The following is a 20,347-nucleotide window of genomic DNA, read 5'->3' as shown; positions in this document are numbered from 1 at the left end:
TCCCCAGAGAAACGTGTGGCTAGGGACACATTTGGTCAGGCCTCAGCTCGCCAGGCCACGCCCACTCGGTGAGCACCTTCCCATCCTCCGTGCCAGGCTGCCTTTCTGCATTCTTGGCTGCCTGACTCCCCTGTGAGAAGTGAACCCCACAAAGGTGGGGAGTTGCTGTTTTTGTTTTGTTTTGTTTTTTGTTTTGAGACTGCGTCTCATTCTGTCGCCCAGGCTGGAGTGCAGTGGTGCAATCTCGGCTCACTGCAACCTCTGCGTCCCAGGTTCAAGTGATTCTCCTGCCTCAGGCTCCCAAGTACCTGGGATTACAGGTGCCCGCCACCACACACAGCTAATTTTTTGTATTTTTAGTAGAGATGGTTGGCCAGGCTGGTCTCAAACTCCTGACCCCATGATTTGCCCGCCTCAGCCTCCCAAAGTGTTGGGATTACAGGCATGAGCCACCGTGCCCGGCCCAGGCAGGGCATTGTTTAGGCCAGTGTTCTGCCCCCATCACCTCAGATAAATGCAGCATACAGTAGGCACTCGATCAATGTTTGTTGACTGAACAAACGAGTGTTGAGCCCAAGCCCACACCGTGACTGGGCAACAGCAAATGTTCAGGAAGTACTTGCTGCATGAATGAATTAATGAATGGCCTGTCCTGCTCCAGTAGTTTGTGGTGGTTGAACATCAGTTCCGGTAAACGCTGGAGTTGGAGGGTAGGCATGGCACACACGGAATCCGGTGAGCAGAGCAGGCTGCACGCCTCAGGCCAGCGTCCATGGGAACCCTTATCACCCCTGCAGGGCTGGGCAGAAGAGGAGGCACATGTCTCTTGGAGGCAGGTGTCAGGACGTGAACTCTTGGCCCTCTAGGTCAGGGTGATTCCAAATCCCACCTCAAGGTGTGGGTTGGGCTGTAATCGAGGATTTGGAAAATCAAGGTTTGTACAGCCAGAGGCACTTGCGGCACCAGAAGGGGAGGAGCGACCCTACCCAGGCCGACAGAGCCTACAGATGGATGGGAGTGCTGGAAAGCCTGACATGGGCAGCAACCTCCTGGACCACCTTGTGGCCAGGCAGTCGTCTTCACAAGAGGCTCAGGAGAGCAGGGCCCTAAGGCTCAGAGGCCAGGAGTGCAGACGGGGAGCCCTGGGAGGCTCAGGGGCTGGGTGGCTGTTGCCAGTTCTTCACTTGGTTGCCCACTGCTGGGGATACATCAGGGGACAGAGGGGCCGGTCTTCCTGCCACCTCTGCCCAGAGTGATCCAGGCTTGCACAGTGAGAACACAATTACAGCTAAGATGGGGCCTCCAAAAGTACAGGGACAGCATGGGACCCCCAGGGGTGACACAATACTAAAACCTGAAGAATTGGGAAACTATCAGGCCAGCTGGAAAGTGGAGCGAAGGAGGAAGTGGTCAGAGCTCAGGACAAGAAGGATGCAGGACCGCATCTTAGCTCCACGCCCAAAGCCAGACACAGCTTCCAGTCTTTTTTTTCTTTTTGAGACGGAGTCTCGCTCTGTCGCCCAGGCTGGAGTGCAGTGGTGCAATCTCGGCTCACTGCAAGCTCCACCTCCTGGGTTCACACCATTCTCCTGCCTCAGCCTCCGGAATAGATGGGACTACAGGCGCCCGCCACTAGGCCCGGCTAATTTTTTTTTTTTTTTTGTATTTTTAGTAGAGACGGGGTTTCACCGTGTTAGCCAGGATGGTCTCGATCTCCAGACCTCATGATCCGCCCGCCTCGGCCTCCCAAAGTGCTGGGATTACAGGCATGAGCCACCGCGCCCGGCCTTTTTTTTTTTTTTTTGAGATGGAGTTTTGCTCTTCTTGCCCAGGCTGGAGTGCAATGGCACGATCTTGGCTCACCGCAACCTCCACCTCCAGGGTTCAAGCTATTCTCCTGCCTCAGCCTCCCAAGTAGCTGGGATTACAGGCATGTGCCACCACGCCTGGCTAATTTCATATTTTTAGTAGAGATGGGGTTTCTCCATGTTGGTCAGGCTGGTCTCAAACTCCTGACCTCAGGTGATCCGCCCGCCTTGGCCTCCCAAAGTGCTGGGATTACAGGCGTGAGCCGCGCGCCCGGCCTCCAGTCTTTTTTATACCTTCCTCCAATACCCAGCCAGGGGCCACAGAGAAGCCCATAGACCAAGGGCCAGCTGGAGCCGCCACCCCCAAGGCTCTGGATGGTGTGAAAAGCCCTTGTTTTGTCTGCACGGTGGGTTCAGTTCCATGCGGGGCCGTGGATGGCCTGGCCTGGCTTGGCCTGGACACTGCTGGCCACACTGTCCTGAGCTGCAGCAGCCTTGCTCACTGCTGGCCACCAACTCCACATCCACACTGGCCTCCCCTGCCATCCCACTGAGCTGTTCCCAGCCCTTCCCTATCCCTTAGGCCTCAGCCTGGCTTGGTGCCCACTCGAGGATGGTGTTTCCCGTGTGATTTCACTGGATAAGGCTCCCCAGTGCCATTCACAGAGCACCCACTGTGGGCCAGGCCAATGCCAGGCCTAGAGGGAGCCCTGCCCTGCTTGCAAATAGCCAGGCCCCCCTGGGCCAGGACAAAGCTGTCCCCTGTGTTTTATCTAACCAGGCTTCAGGGGGAAGGGGATTGGGGCCAGAGCAGCGTTCTGAAGGATGTGGTGCGGTCAGCCTGGAGCAGAGGGGAAGGGCCCTCCTGGTAGAAGAGCCACCAGGCACAGGGGCCTGGAAGTGAGGGAGTGCAGGGACCCTAGGCCTGGCACCGGCGGTGAGGGGTGTGCTGGAAGCAGGGTAGGTGCAGGGATGGGGGTGCGGGGGCTTGCGTGTTGTGCTGGTTTGTTTTGTTTTGTTTTTGAGACAAGATCTCGCTCTGTCACCCAGGATGGAGAGCAGTGGCAGTGGCTCAATCACAGCTCACTGCAGCCTCAACCTCCTGGGTTCAAGGGATCCTCCCACCTCAGCCTCCCAAGTACCTGAGACCACAGGCATGCACCACCACACCTGGCTAATTTTTTAAACTTTTTGTAGAAATAGGGTTGCCTTATGTTGCCCAGGCTGGTCTTGAACTCCCCAGCTCAAGTGATCCTCCCGCCTCGGCCTTGTGCTGGGTTTTTGAGCAGACCTGCCATTAAAGGGGAAGCTGGCTTACAGGACTGAGCTCTGATGGGCTACTCCAGGCTCAGAGCTTCTCATGTCCTTCCAACATTCTGTACCATGAAGGAGTCCCGCTTAGGGTGAGTGACCCAGAAGAGAAGTGGACCCAGGACACTCCCCGGCCTGGGAAGATGCCTCTACAGCTTGAGACACAGGCACCAGTGGCTCAGGCCTGAGGACAGAGGCCCAGGTAGGCATGCCAGCTGAGGCCTGCCCAGGACGGAGGGTGGGAGACCTGCAGAGGGCCAAGGCAAGTCCCGGATTGGGGGTCTATCTGGAGAAGGTGTTTGCACGCTGAACACCTCCCTGGCACCTAGAGGGTGCTACTGGCCAGCCCTGAGATGGGCTGTTAGGTCTAGAACCCAGGCTAAGGCCTGGTCTCACCTCCCATGTGGAGAGACCAAATGAAGACAGAGTGACCAGATCCCAGCTGGAAACACAGCAGAGGCAGGGGGACAGGGCTGTGGGAACCAGGAGAGCAGCTGGAGGAGGTGTCCAGCCAGGGGAAGGAGGAGAGGAGAGCAAGAGGCAGAGGGAGCTGGTCACCAGATGGGGATCTGGGGACACAGGAGAAAGTGGCTTTGTCCTGCAGCGGGCAGGCCAGGCCAGACTGTCCCGAGGGGCCAGAGGAGGAGTCAGCAGCGGTGGGGACAGAGAGGCCTCTGTGAGTGGGAAGCGCCCAGCTGGCTGGAGCCTAGGATCCTCTTGGGGCCCTCCTGGTGGAAGAGAAGGGGGCCGCAGGGTCACCTGTGCTTGTGGCCAGGGAACTAGAAGGGAAAAGTGGGATCTTTGGAGGGGGTGCGCCCCCATCCTTACCCCACGAGGCTACCTGTGGACAGGTTTTTTTGTAGGGTGCCAGGCCCCACCCCTTCGAGAGGTGGCCGGGGCAGCCAGCCACAGCTGGATCCGAGAAAGCGCCTAGCCGCGGCAGGAGGTTTGGTGGGGCTGGGGCGGGGCAGAAAGGAAGGTCTGCGAGGCCAGAGTGGAGCCGGAGGTAGGGGATCCGGTTCCGCCTGCCCAGAGCCTCCGCGCGCCTCCCAGGGCCACTCGGCAGGAAAAAAAAAAAAAAAAAAAATCAAACCGCCTCTCAGCCTATCGGGGAGCAGATGGGACGGGCTCGGCCAATGGCCGCGGCGCATGTTAATGAGAGCTGACGCCGCGAGGAGGGCCCCATTCAAAAGTAGTCGCTATTGTCGCCGTGGGCTGAGCTCGCCGGGCCGGCCCCTCCGTGGGGCCGCGCTGGGACGCACGCGGGTGGACGCGGGGACCGAGCCCGGGCGCCCATGGCCGGGGCCGCCATGGCCGAGCGGGGCCGCGTGCCTCCCCCCGCACCCGCGCCCAGCACGGAGGGGCTGCCGCGCGCCTTCCTGCAGAGCCTGCGCACCCTGTTCGACATCCTGGACGACCGGCGGCGCGGCTGCGTGCACCTGCGCGAGATCGAGTCCCGCTGGCAGGGCACTGACGCGCGGGAGCTGCCCCGCGGGGTGCTGGAGGGCTTGCGCCAGGTGGCCCCGGCCAGCGGCTACCTGACCTTCGAGCGCTTCGTGGCCGGCCTGCGCACCTCCCTGCTGAGCGCCGACGGCGGCCCCCGGGACCCCACGCGCGCCCCGCGCGCCCCGGCCGGGCCCGGGGACCAGCCGCCGCCGCCGCCGCAGCGCCTGGTGTTCGCGCCGGCCGACGAGCCGCGGACGGTCCTGGAGAGGAAGCCCCTGCCCCTGGGCGTGCGCGCCCCTCTGGCCGGTCCCAGCGGCGCCGCCCGCAGCCCGGAGCAGTTGTGCGCCCCGGCCGAGGCGGCGCCCTGCCCCGCGGAGCCCGAGCGGTCCCAGAGCGCGGCGCTGGAACCGAGCTCCAGCGCGGACGCTGGTAAGTTCCGAACGGCCCCCGGGCCCCCTCGTAGCTCTCCCGGGCCCGGGCCAGAAACCGCAGTCCCACAGCTGCTGCCCGTGCATTTCCCACGAGGGACGGGACCGGGGAGCGGCTCTTCGTGGACTCCGGATCCTGGAGGGCGCCTCGGCGGGTCTGGAGGGAAAGGGCTTCATGCCTGTCGCGGTGAGCCCAGGGGCTTAGGGAGGCAAGCCAGACCTTCTCCTGCCACAGCGTAAGGCCACCAGGGCCGGGGGGGTGGCAGGTGACTCAGAAAACCCACCGGGAGCCCAACCTGTACCAAGCCTGAGCTTGGGCTCCCCATCTCCAATACCCTTTCCGCACCTGGGGACACCTGGGCCCTCAGCCTCCTGTCTGTGACTGCTCAGGCAGAGGTGCTTCCCTCTCAAAGAAAGGGTCCCCCTTCTCAGTGTGACAGCTCAGCCAGGGGGGCTGGGCCCACTGACCCCACTGAGGCCTAGGCAGGCGGGGGCTGCTGCTGGTGGCCCAAGAGGACCTGGCCCTGTTGCCAGAATGGGCAGGGGCGTGGGTGGATCTCCTGCACCCCAGTGGGGCTGTACTATGGCAGATGCCATGGAGGGACCTAGGCCGTAGTCCCTGGGGATGGCTGGCAGACTCCTCTCCTGCCTTCCGGTCCAGTTGGCAGTGATGGGAGATTGCTGAATGGTCCCCTGTCTCCCCTAACCCAGTGCCTGCCTTGGGAACAGGACCTGCATTATGGCTGGGGGTGGGGGGCCAAGCTCCCAGAGGAGCCCCAGGCCCCACAGCCCATTCAGCCTGTGCACCTGTTCTGCCAGGGACAGGCCTGCCCACCGGCGGCTCCTGCCCGTCCCCGTGCTGCCTGCTGCTCTGCCACCCTCCCTGTGCTGCTCCCCCACCTCAGCCATATTCTCCAGCCCTACAACTGGTGTTTGGAGCCACGGTGGCCCTGGCCTCCCTGGTGATCTGATCCAGCAGCCACACCAGGCTGGGGGACCCCTAGTCCTATGGTGAGGGAGGCTTCAGAGGGTAGCTGGCTCCAAATGCAGGGTCAGCGTCATCCATGTGGCCATGCAGTTTGAAATCAGCCATGGGATTGCATGCGGTGGCCGGGCCTGGGGTTTGGAGGCTTAAGCCTGTGATCCACCCCTGCTCTGCTCTGATGCCTCATGCGGCGCTGGCTCTTGTACCACATCTCCCTGAAGGCCACACGGCTAGGGCTCTAGCTGTCACCCTCTCACAGGCAAACGGAGGGCCAGACAAATGGCGTGGCATATTTGATGGACACAGCTGGCTTTTGGGGTGTCAAATCTGGAGCTCTGAGGTCACTGCAACTCCCAGAAAGCCTCCCAACACACACAGCCTTCCAAGTCCCCAGCCCAGAAGTTCAGGGCCTCTTTCCTTGTTCCCACCTGGGACTGTGTGTTTGCTCCAGGCTGGCTCTGGCCCTGGAGGTGTGGCCTGCTGGCTCAGGGCCCTGGAGGGGCAGAGCCACCACCCCCACCTAGAGGCCATCTGGCTCAACACCCAGCATGCTGCTATCTGGGGACCCAGGAGCTGCTCTATGGACTCAACTGTACAGACCGGGCCCAGGTGTCCTCGGGCTTCCTCCACAGCCTCCTTCTGTCTGTACCCTCTCTGCTCCCACCTCCTGAAGGGCTGTGTGCCCTTCCACTGTCTTGCCCCAGAGCTGCCAGCCGCTCAGCACCACAGGCTGGAGTGTGAACTCGGGCCTGTGTGGAGCCAGGCTCTCTGCCGTGCCTACCTGGGCCCAATTCTTGCATCACTCCCCCACTCCTGTGGCCGGGTGCCAGGGGCATGGCCTCTAAGGATGTGCCTGGTGCTGGGGCTACAGCTGGAGGCTGAAGGAGGATGCCCTCCTCCACACCTGTACCCACTTCTGTAGACTGGGCCGGTGCACATACTCCCTCACCAGGAAGCTGGGCCAGAGTGGCACCAACGCGATACTCTTGGCTGCCCCCAGGGGGAGCCCTCAAGCAAACTTCAGAGCAGGGGTCTGTGAGCACCAGAATGTGTCTGACTTGTCAGTTGGGTGCATAGCCTGGCGTATCACACACGCGGGACTTTTTTTTTTTTTTTTTTTTTTTTTTTTTTGAGATGGAGTCTTGCTCTGTCGCCCAGGCTGGAGTGCAGTGGCACGAATCTCAGCTCACTGCAACCTCCGCCTCCTGGGTTCAAGCGATCCTCCTGCTTCAGCCTGCCGAGTAGCTGGGATTACAGGTGCACGCCACCACGCCCCGCTAATCTTTGTATTTTCAGTTTCACTATATTGGCCAGGCTGTTCTCAAACTCCTGACCTCATGATCTGCCCACCTTGGCCTCCCAAAGTGCTGGGATTACAGGCATGAGCCACCGTGCCCAGCCACCCCCCCCCCTTTTTTTTTTGAGACCGAGTTTTGCTCTTATTGCCCAGGCTGGAGTGCAGTGGCACGATTTCGGCTCACTACAACCTCCACCTCCCAGGTCCAAGCGATTCTTCTCAGCCCCCTGAGTAGCTGGGATTACAGGCGCCCGCCACCACACCAGGCTAATTTTTGTATTTTTAGTAGAGACAGGGTTTCACCATGTTGGCCAGGCTGGTCTTGAACTCCTGACCTCAACTGATCCCACCCCCCGCCAGCTTCCCAAAGTGCTGAGATTACAGGTGTGAGCCACCGTGCCCAGCAAGGGACCTTTTATTTTTTGAGACAAGATTTTGCCATGTTGCCCAGCCTGGAGTGCAGTGGCGCAATCTGGGCTCAGTGGAATCTCTGCCTCTCAGGCTCAAGCAATCCTCCTGCCTCAGGCTCCTGAGTAGCTGGGACCACAGGCGCGTGCCACTGCACCAGGCTAATTTTTGTGTTTCTAATAGAAATGGGGTATTGCCGGCCGGGCACAGTGGCTCACGCCTGTAATTCCAGCACTTTGGGAGGCTGAGGTGGGTGGATTACCTGAGGTCAGGAGTTCAGGACCAGCCTGGTCAACATGGTGAAACCCCATCTCTACTAAAAAATACAAAAAGTAGCTGGGCATGGTAGCGGGTGTCTGTAATCCCAGCTACTCGGGAGGCTGAGACAGGAGAATCACTTGAACCTGGGAGGTGGAGGTTGCAGTGAGCCAAGATCATACCATTGCACTCCAGCCTGGGTAACAGGAACAAAACAACGTCTCAAAAAAAAAAAAAAAGGAAGAAATGGGGTTTTGCCATGTTGCCCAGGCTGGTCTCGAACTCCTGAGCTCAAGCGATCCACCCGCCTTGGTCCCCAAAAGTGCTGGGATTACAGGCGTGAGCCACTGTGCCTGGCCGTGCAGGACTAACTTTCTATCAGAGTCACCATCCTTGGAAAAGTTAGGTTTCCATCATTCACACCCACATCTCCTGCTGCCTTGCAGGGCCCCGTGCAGGTGGGAGAGGCGTAGTCAGGACCAGAACCCCCCCGTCTACTCCTCCTTTACCCAGCCACCTTGGAGACCCAGGGTGTGCCTGCAATGTTCTGGGCACTGGGTGTGCAGAAAAGAGCTGGACAAGGCCCCTGGCCCCAGAGAGCTCACGGACCAATGAGGGGGCAGGGTGTGTGTATGAGCAAACATGCGGGCTTGGTGGCACAGCCCTCTCCAAGCCAGTGTGAGGAGGCGGGCAGGGGAGAGGGACCAAACTCCAGCCTGGCACAGAGGCTACACGTGGGCCATGCCAGGCTGGTGCCCAAGACCTCGAGGGTGGGCTGAGATGTGGAGGCCGCTGCACCTCAGCAGAGCCTGGCCAGGCAGGTCTGGAGGTGAGCTGGGCCCGTGCCTCTCCACAACAGGTGCAGTGGCCTGCAGGGCCCTGGAGGCGGACTCAGGGGATGCCCGGCGGGCCCCCCGTGCCCGAGGGGAACGTCGGAGGCACACCATCACCAGCGGCGTGGACTGTGGCCTGGTGAGCAGGGACTGGGGCTCTGTGGCGCTCTCCATCTTGCCTGGATGCTGGAGGCCGGGATGGGAGCAGGGGGGCCTTGAGCCTGGAGGAGTCCATGGCGGAAATACAGTCAGCTCTGGACATCTCTCTCCCTACCTGGGCTTGAATCCCCTGGAAGGATGGCCCAGGGTCAGGCAGAGGGAGGTCAAGAGGTCATTTAGGGCAGCTATGGTGGCTGCCCAGCCCGCCTCATGAGATCGCTGCTGCAAGCCAGTCTGGCTCCCCAGCTGTGTGCTCACCACTGGCGGACCTCAGGAGGGTGGGCTCAGCTGAAGGGTCAGTCACCCCTCCCCCAGGGAAGCCTGAGTGGAGGGGCTAAGAAAGGCCAAGACCCCTCAGCAGGAGGAACGGGGCTCCTGCTCCAAATGGGCCTGTGGGGCTCACACACGCAGGTGTCCTCAGAAGCGTGCGTCCGTGTACACGTGCTGCTGCATTTGTGCCCGTGGCTCTGGTGCCCACCCACAGGTGAGCTCACGCATGCGTGGACGTGTGCGTGCTCACTGGGGCCGGGCATTCCATGTAAATGCACGTGTTGCAGCTGAAGCAGATGAAGGAGCTGGAGCAGGAGAAGGAGGTGCTGCTGCAGGGTTTGGAGATGATGGCGCGGGGCCGCGACTGGTACCAGCAGCAGCTGCAACGAGTGCAGGAGCGCCAGCGCCACCTGGGCCAGAGCAGAGCCAGCGCCGTGAGTGCCACCGCCCTGTCCCCAGGTCCCCACACATGGGGACCCCAGCTAACCCCAGGCACCCCTGGGCATTATGGCTGCCCCTATTCCCGGACACAGTGGCTGTCGATTCCACCCAGGATGCTGGGACATCCCCTTCTCCGCCTGTGGCTGCCCCACTCCTAGGGCCTAAGGTGTCTTGGGCAGACCTCCCACCTCAGCAATGGCCCTGGGACCCCTCTAGGCTCTCTGCAGCATCAGGAGGCAGGAGAGCCACCTGTGGGAACCCCTATCAAGGCATCTTGCTGGCCCCGGCTGGACCTCCTCTCTGACCACTTGTCCTCTGCTTTCTTCCCAGGACTTTGGGGCTGCAGGGAGCCCCCGCCCACTGGGGCGGCTACTGCCCAAGGTACAGGAGGTGGCCCGGTGCCTGGGGGAGCTGCTGGCTGCAGCCTGTGCCAGCCGGGTGAGTGTACCCCAAACCCCCACGCCCACGCTGGGGCCCAGGCCAGTTTAGTGCTTCCCGGCCCTCGTCCAGGCCTACCTAATCCTGCCCTCCCGCAGGCCCTGCCCCCGTCCTCCTCCGGGCCCCCCTGCCCTGCCCTGACGTCCACCTCACCCCGGGGCTGGCAGCAGCAGACCATCCTCATGCTGAAGGAGCAGAACCGACTTCTCACCCAGGTAGGGCAGGCGCGGTAGGGGTGCAAGGGTGGGGGTGAAGCCCCGCAGGCCTTGACCAACTGCGCACCTGCCTAGGAGGTGACCGAGAAGAGTGAGCGCATCACGCAGCTGGAGCAGGAGAAGTCAGCGCTCATTAAGCAGCTGTTTGAGGCCCGCGCCCTGAGCCAGCAGGACGGGGGACCTCTGGATTCCACCTTCATCTAGTCCATGTGGGCCGCGCGGGCCCCCAGGGCCAGCCTGGCACTTAGCCCTTCGAGGGTGGGCGCCCATAGCACCCACCCTCTCTGGCTGGAGACCCCCGGCAGGCCCAGCACAGTCTCCGAGTGGGCGCCTTCCTGTCGCCCTTGCCAAATGGGCTCCCCAGGCCTGCCCCCGGCTGGCCTCTGCACCGAGCGCTTGACTCCGTTTTGGCTCCTGGTGCTGACATGAGCTGGGGCTCTCTTGAGTCCGCATAGTCCGCAGCTACTACTGTTGCTGTCAGTGGACGGTGGGGTACCCCTCCACGAGTTACCGCGCCCCACCCTCCCTTTCCAGCGGTGCCCTGGGTCCCATCTTCAGGGAAAGGCACTGCCCACGCCAGGCTGCACTTCCGACAACGGCCAGCAGAGGGCGGCTCCGACGCGGGTCCAAGGGCAGCTTCCCCGCTCAACCAGGGCACCAGGACAAGGTGGCTGGAGCTCGGACCGACGGAAGTAGATGGAGGGGGTGGGGATGGCCTGTAAGCTGGGGGTGCCTGCCTGGCTGGGGAGCCCCAGGGGTAGCGGTCGGACTTCAGGTCCTGGCCAAGGCTGAGGGACTCTGGCTGCAGTGGATCGGCACGCTGGGTGCGCGAGAGCTTGGCCTGCATGTGCCCCCCACAGACCCTGGGGTGATGGCCTTCCTCCTCCTGGCCAGGATACTGCCCCACGTTGAGTCCCACACAACAACCTGTGAGCCTGGCTCCCCAGGAGGGCCCCCAGACAGCTCCCAGGCACGTCATAGGCAAAGCCTGTCCCCCCAACTCAGGATTCCCAAGGTCTGGGGTCCTGCTCACCCCCCTTTGCTCTCACGCCCAGCCTGACCCCTGGTTTCAGCTGGGAGAGGCCACTTCCCTCAGCCAAGGAAAACGAGAACCCCCAGGATACAGGAGGAGGCTGGGGCAGGTCCCCTTGGGTGTCACTCCCTCACCCCCTGCCCAGGCCCACTCCCGCTGGTGCTGGAGTACGCACTGGTGGGGAGTCCCTGCTCAGCCCTGCCTGGAGGGTCCCAGTGTCACCAGAACCAGGGGCACAGCAACAGCATCGATGGGTTCTGCAGCCCAGGGCCCCCGATGCGGGGTCAGCGTGTGTGGGGCGCAGGGCCCCTGATGCGGGGTCAGTGCGTGTGGGGCGCAGGGCCCCCTCGTGTCCAGGGCACTTTGGTACACTGTCCCACAAGGCACCTGTCTCAGAGGAGGGGCCCTGGCAGGCAGCGTGGCAACTCCCTTCTGGAGCACAGCTCCATGCTAACCTGCCCACAGCAACCCCACAGAGCCCCATTCCCTGCTGCACCTGGCCTGCAGGGGTGTCCCAGGACAGGCCCAAGTCAGCCCAGCATGCAGCTGCCCTCCTACCCTGAAGATGGGAGTGGGCTTTCCAGGGGACATAAGGATGCCAGGCCTGGACCTCCTGGGCAGGAAAGGGAGCAGGTCCTGAGGGCCTGTGCCCCACAGCCCCAGCACCAGGTGGACTGCAGTGCAGTGGGTGGGCCAGTGGCAGCCGGGAAGAAGCCCGCCGTCAGCAGGCTGGGGTCTGCCCACCAGGGCCTCCCCACATCTGCCTTTGAGGGTGCCTGCCATGCCCTGGGGGATCCTGGCATCTTTACTGGACTGGAAGCAGGAGACAGAACAGTGTCTGTCCCGGGGTGACTTCATCAGGAGACCGCCCACATAGAGCTGGACCCCGCAGCTGAAGCGGAAATGTGAGACAGGCTGGCACCTCCAGAAAAACTGCCTTTCAGCCTTGGTGTTCCGTGCAAGGTGAAAAAAAATAGGTCCTCCCAGTTTACAGCTTGAAATCAGGCTAGTGAGTGGCCCTGGAGACCACGAGGGGAGAATTTAAAGTGGCCCCGGCTGGCAGGGTCTAGGTGGCTGGCAGAGGCACATGCAGACCCTGCCTGGAGCCCGCCCTAGGGACGCTGGGCGGGTCAGTCTCCGTGCAGGATGTGAGCAGCGTCCCTGGGCTCTATCCGTGAGGTGCCAGTAGCGTGTGCAGGTACATACATGTGCGTGCACACTGTGATGACACCCGGAAATGTCTCAGACGCCGAAATGTGTCCTTGGGGGCAGAAATGTCCCCGGCTGAGAATCTGCCCCAGCGGAACACACCCACACCAGGCCTCAGGATTTTGTGTTGATCAAGTTCCAAGGAAAAGGATCATCTCGGCCCGGCGTGGTGGCTCACACCTGGAATCCCAGCACTTGAGGCCAGGAGTTCCAGACCAGCCTGGGCAACACAGTGAGAGACTCCATCTCTATAAAAAAGAAAAAGAAAAGAAAATGAGATCTCCAGGTTTAAAAATTCATAAACACCACAAGGAAACAATACACCATGAGACCCAGCAGAAGCAACAGATTGACTCTAGACCCAGATACTAGAATTATCAGAGAGAATATAAAGTAACAGTGTTTTATATATCTAAAGAAATAAAAGAGATTTCTGGAAACATGAACAAGGAGTGGTGTTTATAGTTCCTTACTCCATAAAAAGTATGATCTCTTAATGCTATAAAGAAGAGTAGGCTGGGCGCAGTGGCTCATGCCTGTGGTCCCAGCACTTTGGGAGGCCGAGGTGGGTGGATCACCTGAGGTCAGGAGTTTGAGACCGGCCTGGCCAACATGGTAAAACCCTGTCTCTACTAAAAATACAAAAATTAGCCAGGCGTCGTGTTGGGCGCCTGTAATCCCAGCTACTCAGGAGGCTGAGGCAGGAGAATTGCTTGAACCCAGGAGGCAGAGATTGCAGTGAGCTGAGATAGCACCACTGCACTCCAGCTTGGGCTACAGAATGAGACTCCATCTCAAAAAATATTATTAATAAAATAAACACTTATCGGTTGGGTGCAGGGGCTCACAACAGTAATCCCAGCCTTTTGTGAGACAGAGGTGGGAGGGTTGCTTCAGCCCAGGAGTTTGAGGTCAGCCTGGGCAATACAGCAAAACCCTGACTCTACCAAAAATACAAAAATTAGCCAGGTGTGGTGGCTTATGCCTGTGTTGCCAGTTACTGGGGCTGCTGAGGTGGGAGGATCACTTGAGCCCAGGAGTTTGAGGTTACAATGAGCTATGATTGTGCCACTGCACTCCAGCCTGAGTGACAGAGCAAGACCCTGTCTCAAAATAAATAAAAGAAAGGAAAGAGAGAATTCGAGAAAGCCCAGACTTTGGGATTTTTTTTTTTTTTTTTTTTTTTTTTTTGAGACAGAGTCTCACTCTCTCGCCCAGGCTGGAGTGCAGTGGCACAATCTCGGCTCACTGCAAGCTCCACCTCCCGGGTTCACGCCATTCTCCTGCCTCAGCCTCCCGAGTAGCTGGGACTACAGGCTCCTGCCACCATGCCCGGCTAATTTTTTGTATTTTTAGTAGGGACGGGGTTCCACCATGTTAGCCAGGATGGTCTCAATCTCCTGACCTTGTGATGCGCCCGTCTCAGCCTCCCAAACTGCTGGGATTATAGGCGTGGGCCACCGTACCCGGCCCAGACTTTTGGATATCAAAGCACACACTTCTAAACAACTTATGTGTCATATTTAAAAATTGGCCGGTGTGGTGGCGCGTGCCTGTAGTCCCAGCTACTCAGGAGGTGGAGGTGGGAGGGTTGCTTGAGCCTGGGAGGTTGAGGCTGCTGTAAGACCAAGATTACGTCACTGCATTCCTGCCTGGGTGGTAGGGTGAGACCTTGTCTCAAACACACACACACACACACACACACACACACACACACACACACACACATACACCCCCCAATAAAGGTATAAATAGGTTTTCCTCTTTCATGAATAAAATAGGAAACAAACATGACAGAAACTTGGTTGAGAAAAAGTACACAAAATATCTGGCTAGATTAATCAAGAAAAAAGAGATAAGGCACAAATAAATGATATTAGGAATAAAAAAGAGCGAAATAGTCACACATGCTGCAGAAGTTAAGCTGATTCTAAGGGGATATTTTAAATGAGATTATGCCAATTCAGTTGGAGTGGGTAACTTCCTAGAAAAATACAAAATCAGCCACATGGGCAGGCTCACTCCTGTAATCCCAGCACTTTGGGAAGCTGACGTGGGAGGACTGCCTGAGCCCAGGAGTTTGGAATCAGCCTGGGCAACACAGGGAGACCCTCCAGCTCTACAAAAAATAAAAAAATTGGCTGTGTGTGGTGATGTGCACCTGTGGTCCCACCTACTCAGGAGGCTGAAGTGGGAGGATCACTTGAGCTCAGGAGACGCAGGTTGCAGTGACCTGTGATTGCACCACGGCACTCCAGCCTGGGCAACAGAGTGAGGCCCTGTCTCTAAAAATAGTAATAACAAATCTCAAAAAACAAAAAAGAAAGAAAGAAAAGAAAAAAATACAAAATTGGCTCAGGAAGAATAGTTATAGGGGTCTGGCCCTGTAACTATCAAAGAAATGGAAACAGTACTGTAGAAGCCAGAACAGTGGCATATGCCTGTAGTCCCAGCTATTCCAGAGGCTGAGGTGGGAGGATTTCTGAAGCTCAGGAGGTTGAGTCTAGCTTGGGCAACATAGTAAGTCTGGTCTCTAACCCACCTCTTAAAGACAAAACAAACAAAAACCTCCCCACAGAAAAATCCGGCCGAGGTGTTTTTTGTTTTTTTTTTTTCAGGCAAGTTCTACCATAAATTGCAGGAACAGATAATCCAAATATTACACTAATTTTTCCAGCTAATTTTAAAAAATTAAAGCAATTTTTTTGTTTGTTTGTTTGTTTTTGGTAGAGACGAGATCTCACTATGTTGCCTAGGCCGGTCTCCCAAAGTACTGGGATTACAGGTCAGGCCAACATGATATCAAAACCACAGAGGAGGCTGGGCACGGTGGCCCACGCCTGTAATCCGAGCACTCTGGGAGGCTGAGGCAGGTGGATCACCTGAGGCCAGGAGTTTAAGACCAGCCTGGCCAACATGGGGAAACCCCATCTCCACTAAAAATACAAAAATGAGCTGGGTGTGGTGGCACGTGCCTGTAGTCCCAGCTACTCAGGAGGCTGACGCACAAGAATCCCTCGAGCACGGGAGGTAGAGGTTGCAGTGAGCTGAGACTGAGCAACGGTATTCTAGCCTGAGTGACACAGCAAGACCTTGTCTCAAAAAAAAAAAAAGGCAAAGGGAAGCCAGCCATGATGTGGACCTGTGGTCCCAGCTACTGCAGAGGCTGAGGCAGGAGGACCATTTGAGGCCAAGAGTTTGAGGCTACAATGAGCTATGATTGCACCACTGTAGTCCAGCCTGGGCAACAGAGCAAGACCCTGTTGCTAAAACAAACAAACCAAAGACCTGTTACCTACTTACAGGGAAGAGGCAGCAGGTGGCAGGGGAGGGGAGAGACTGTTACCAAAACACCAGGGGTTCAGTCCAGGTCCTGCTGTTCGCTGCACAGAAAGCCAATCACTGAGACCAGGAGCACTGCCAGGGGGAAGGCTTTAAGGCTGCTGCAGCCAAGGAGATGGGCGCTCAGTCTCAAATCCGTCTCCCTGACCCACTGAAATCAGGGGTTTATAGAGCAGGGAAGCCATTTAACTAGGTGTGAGAAAACAGGAATTAGGGGCAGCTGAAGAAGAGGAGTTGGTCAACAGGAAGCTGGTGGTTGGCCAGGGAATCTTGACAGCTGGGGCGTCTGGCGTCTCATTGTCAAGACACCGTGATCTGGTGAATTTTAGCTCTTTCATTCTATCTGGGGGCCTCATGGTTGGTTTTCTGAGAAAGGAACTCAAATAGGACAAATGTCACTTTCTCAAATTTTAAGACTAGGAGGATCAATTTCTGTGTTCATTCAAAGAAACCATAAATATCAGTTCCATGGGACAATTGAGCTGATTTCAAAATCAAAGAAGGCCAAAGCCAGGTGGGGTGTGGCACACACCTCTAGTCCCCAGATACTCAGGAGGACTGCTTGAGGCCAGGAATTTAAGACCAGCCTGGGCAACAGTGAGGCCCCGGTCTCTAATAAAAGGAGATGTGGGGCTGGGTTTGGTGGCTCACGCCTATAATCTCAGCACTTTGAGAGGCCAAAGCAGGTGGATCACTTAAGGTCAGGAGTTCGAGATCAGCCTGGCCAACATGGCAAAACCCCATCTCTACTAAAAATACAAAAACTAGGCTGGGCACGGTGGCTCATGCCTGTAATCCTAGCACTTTGGGAGGCCGAGATGGGCGGATGCTCAGGAGTTCGAGACCAGCCTGGGAGCAACACGGTGAAACCCCGTGTCTATTAGAATACAAAAAAATTAGCCTGGTGGCGCACGGCTGTAGTCCCAGCTATTTGGGAGGCTGAGTCAGAAGAATTGCTTGAACCGGGAGGCGGAGATTGCAGTGAGCCGAGATCACATCACTGCACTCCAGCCTGGTCAACAGAGGAAGAGTCTGTCTCAAAGTAAATAAATAAAATAAGATAAGATAAAATAAAATAAAATAAAATGCTCACGGTGCCAACTAGAGCCATCGTTCAGAAAAGAATTTGGCACTTGCTAGAGAAGCGGAACACACCCTTGCCCGACAACCAGCAGTTTGGTTCCGGGACGCTCCCCAGAGAAGTGTTCGCAAGAGCACACATGTGGCCAGCGTGGCAGCTCACACCTGTCACCCCAGCACTGCGGGAGGCCGAGGCAGGCGGAGAGGCCGGGCACGGTGGCTCACACCTGTCATCCCAGCACTGTGGGAGGCTGAGGCGGGTATGTTGCCTGAGGTCAGGAGTTTGAGACCAGCCTGGCCAATATGGTGAAACCCCGTCTCTACTAAAAATACAACATTAGTGGGGAATGGTTATAGGCACGTGTAATCTGAGTTGCTCAGGAGGCTGAGGCGGGAAATCGCTTGAACCCGGGAGGTGGAGGTTGCAGTGAGCTGAGATCGCGCCACTGCACTCCAGCCTGAGCGACAGGGCCAGACTCCACCTCAAAAAAAAAAAAAAAAAAAAGAGTGTATATGTGCAGAGCAGCAATCTCAGCAAAGCCTAAAGCCAGACACTGTGTTCACCAGCTGCAGCGACACGCCGTCTGCATGTTCTCACTCACAGGATGGAACACAGCAAGGAACAAACGAGCCACACCTTTCAGTGTCAACAGGGTGAATCCCAAACGTGTAACGTGAGTGAAAGAAGCAAGTCCCAGAACAGCACGTCCAGCACATCAGAGACCACCGATGGGGTCCTGCCGCCACCCTGGCGTTGCTCTTACCAACTGCGCATATGTGCACCTCCCCTTCTGTTGTGTCTCCAACCTCGAACTGGACAGCACAAGCTTCCCCGCCTCCCGGGGGCCTTTGCAAAGTCTGCTCTCCCCAGGCCAGTGGGTGCCCTCCCCACGGGGCTCACTGTACATGCATGGAGCCTGGCGTGCTTTGGGCCCCCAGGAGGTACTCAGCAAGCATTTGTTGAATGACTTAATGAGCACCTGCAGAAAGGGAGCAGCGAGTGAAAAGCCTTTCACAATTAAACAATTAAGGTGTTTCGGCCTCAGCACAAGTTTCTCTTTTTTTTTCTTTTGAGATGGAATCTCGCTCTGTCATCCAGGCTGGAGTGCAGTGGCGTGGTCTCAGCTCACTGCAACCTCCGCCTCCCAGGTTCAAGCGATTCTCCCGCCTCAGCCTCCCAAGTAGCTGGAATTACAGGTGTCTGCCACTACAGCCGGCTAATTTTTTTTTTTTTTTTTTTTGACTCACTCTGTCGCCCAGGCTGGAGTGCAGTGGCGCGATCTTGGCTCACTGCAAGCTCCGTCTCCCGGGTTCACACCATTCTCCTGCTTCAGCCTCCCGAGTAGCTGGGACTACAGGTGCCTGCCACCACGCCCAGCTAATTTTTTGTATTTTTAGTAGAGACGGCATTTCAGCTGTGTTAGCCAGGATGGTCTCGATCTCCTGACCTGATGATTCGCCCACCTCGGCCTCCCAAAGTGCTGGGATTACAGGAGTGAGCCACCGCGCCCGGCCGACAACCGGCTAATTTTTGTATTTCTACTAGAGACGGCGTTTCACCATGTTGGCCAGGCTGGTCTTGAACTCCTGACTTTAAGTAATCCACCTGCCTCAGCTTTCCAAAGTGCTGGAATTACAGACGTGAGCCACACAGCACAAGCTTCTGATGGGGAGACTGAGGCAGGGCAGCCAAGATCTCAGCAGGCCTCAGGAAAGCCCCCTCCCTGGGAGGTCTGAGCCCTGTGTGGGAGGGAGGCTCTGAGTTCCCTCCCCCAGGGGTTCTCCCCTAACCTCTCTGCATCAGCATGTTTCCAGCTCAGCCTGGGCCAGGCCATGTGCAGCACATCTGGAGCCCCCGACCCCCAGAGGGTCCTGGAGGCCCCTCGACCCCTTCAGCTCCTGCCAGCTTCCCTCTGACACTCTCCCAAGTCTGCCTTCCAGGGTCCCTGAGTCCATGCCAGGAAGGGGCGTTCCCCCGCCCTCACTCTGTCTCAAAGAGAGCTCAGCCTCAGCCTTTGTCCTGACTGCTCTGGGATCCCTGCCTCTCCCTCTGCAGGCGAAGCTGGGCACTCGGCCATGAGCCTGTCTCCCCGGGGCAGAGTCCAGCTCCCCTCTCCCTCCCCATCCTCTCAGACCTGGCAGGCCTCCCGCTCCCTGGCTTGAGCTTTTTGTCCATGAAAAGAGTCCAGAACACCAGGAAGCCCCGCTGGGCCTGGAGGGAAGCAGGGTATCGCAGGCCAGTGGGGGTCGCAGCACCCTGTCTCCGGGCGGCCTTTGTTCCTTCCTTTTCAGGCGTGATGTGCACTGTGGGGCCTCTCCCTCCTCTGGGCCGTCAGGGGTAGAAGAAAGGCCTGGGGTGGGTGGGGGGAAACTGGGGCCTGGGGCCTGGAGCTTAGCACCGGCCACACCCAGAGATTGTCCGCTGGAGCCCCGCCAGGCTGGGCTGTGAGGCTGAGGCAGCAGAGGCTTCCCAGGGTTCCCACCCCTCCCTTTGGGGTCCTGAGCTGGAAGAAAGATGCCTTTGCTGGGCCTGTGGCGCCAGACCCTCAGCCCAGGCAGCAATCCCAGCACAATTGTCACTGCCCGTTCCAGAAGGCCGGGCATGATCTGGACCCTGCCCCGTGGGGCTGCCCTTTGGGCCCCAGCAGCCTGTACTCCCTGGTGGCCTTGCCTCGTGGCTCCCTGACGCTGTGTGGCTGGAATTACTGGGACAAGAATTCCCACTTTGCAGCAGGCGCGAAGGGGGCGGCCCCTGGCCGGGCTGGGATGCGGGGCCTGTGAGGCTTCAGAGCCGAAAGGCCAGCCATGTCGTGGGATGGAGGGGCAGGGCTTGTGTCTGGGGCCAGCTGCGCTTCGCCTGCCCCAGCCGTCCCCAGAAGCCTGTTGCTGACCCGCACCCCAAGCCCGGCCTGGGGACCCTCTTCCTTGCCTTTCAGGCCACGTAGAGGCCCCACCTGTTTCCGTCCCGGGGAAGCCTCCTCTGGCCTCCGCAGCCCAAGCCTCTGTGCCCCTCAGGCCCAGGGGGCAGCTGGTGCGGCCGAGGCCCTGGGCTGGGAGGCAGGGACCTTTGGCCCGGTCTGTGCTGCTTCTCTTCTGTTTCTCGGCTCGGTGTGACCTGGGCCGTCCCTGCCTTCCCCGCCCCTGCGTCCTCACCTTCACCTCAGCACAGGGCCCAGGTGAGGTGGATCTGACTGGGCCTCAAGGGTAGGTCCGGCCTGGGTCAGCTGCGTGTCTCTGGGGCTGACCTGCGCTGGCTCAGCGCCGCAGGCTGGCGGATCCTTGCGGGCCGGGAGGGCATCCCGCAGGCCAGCCTGGTCCTCACCAGCCCTGGGAGTTGGCGCTCAGGGCCCTGCTCCACAAACAGGTGCTGACCCTCGGCTTCCTCC

At 58.6% G+C, this 20,347-nt stretch overlaps 1 protein-coding gene across 1 annotated transcript; it reads left to right on the top strand.

The window, feature by feature from the left end:
• Positions 1–4,323: 4,323 nt before the first annotated feature.
• On the top strand, positions 4,324–12,988 carry SAPCD2 (suppressor APC domain containing 2). Its single transcript, XM_002820424.6, has 6 exons — positions 4,324–4,994; positions 8,801–8,913; positions 9,491–9,637; positions 9,975–10,082; positions 10,181–10,297; positions 10,373–12,988. Exons 1-6 carry the CDS (start codon positions 4,415–4,417, stop codon positions 10,499–10,501), a joined length of 1,194 nt encoding a protein of 397 aa, XP_002820470.1. The 5' UTR covers positions 4,324–4,414; the 3' UTR covers positions 10,502–12,988.
• Positions 12,989–20,347: the final 7,359 nt, after the last annotated feature.

The sequence above is a fragment of the Pongo abelii genome, chromosome 13, assembly GCF_028885655.2.
Source record: "Pongo abelii isolate AG06213 chromosome 13, NHGRI_mPonAbe1-v2.0_pri, whole genome shotgun sequence".
NCBI classification, from domain to species: domain Eukaryota; kingdom Metazoa; phylum Chordata; class Mammalia; order Primates; family Hominidae; genus Pongo; species Pongo abelii.
Note: the sequence above shows the minus strand (reverse complement) of the source record. Positions and strands in the feature narration are given on the sequence as shown.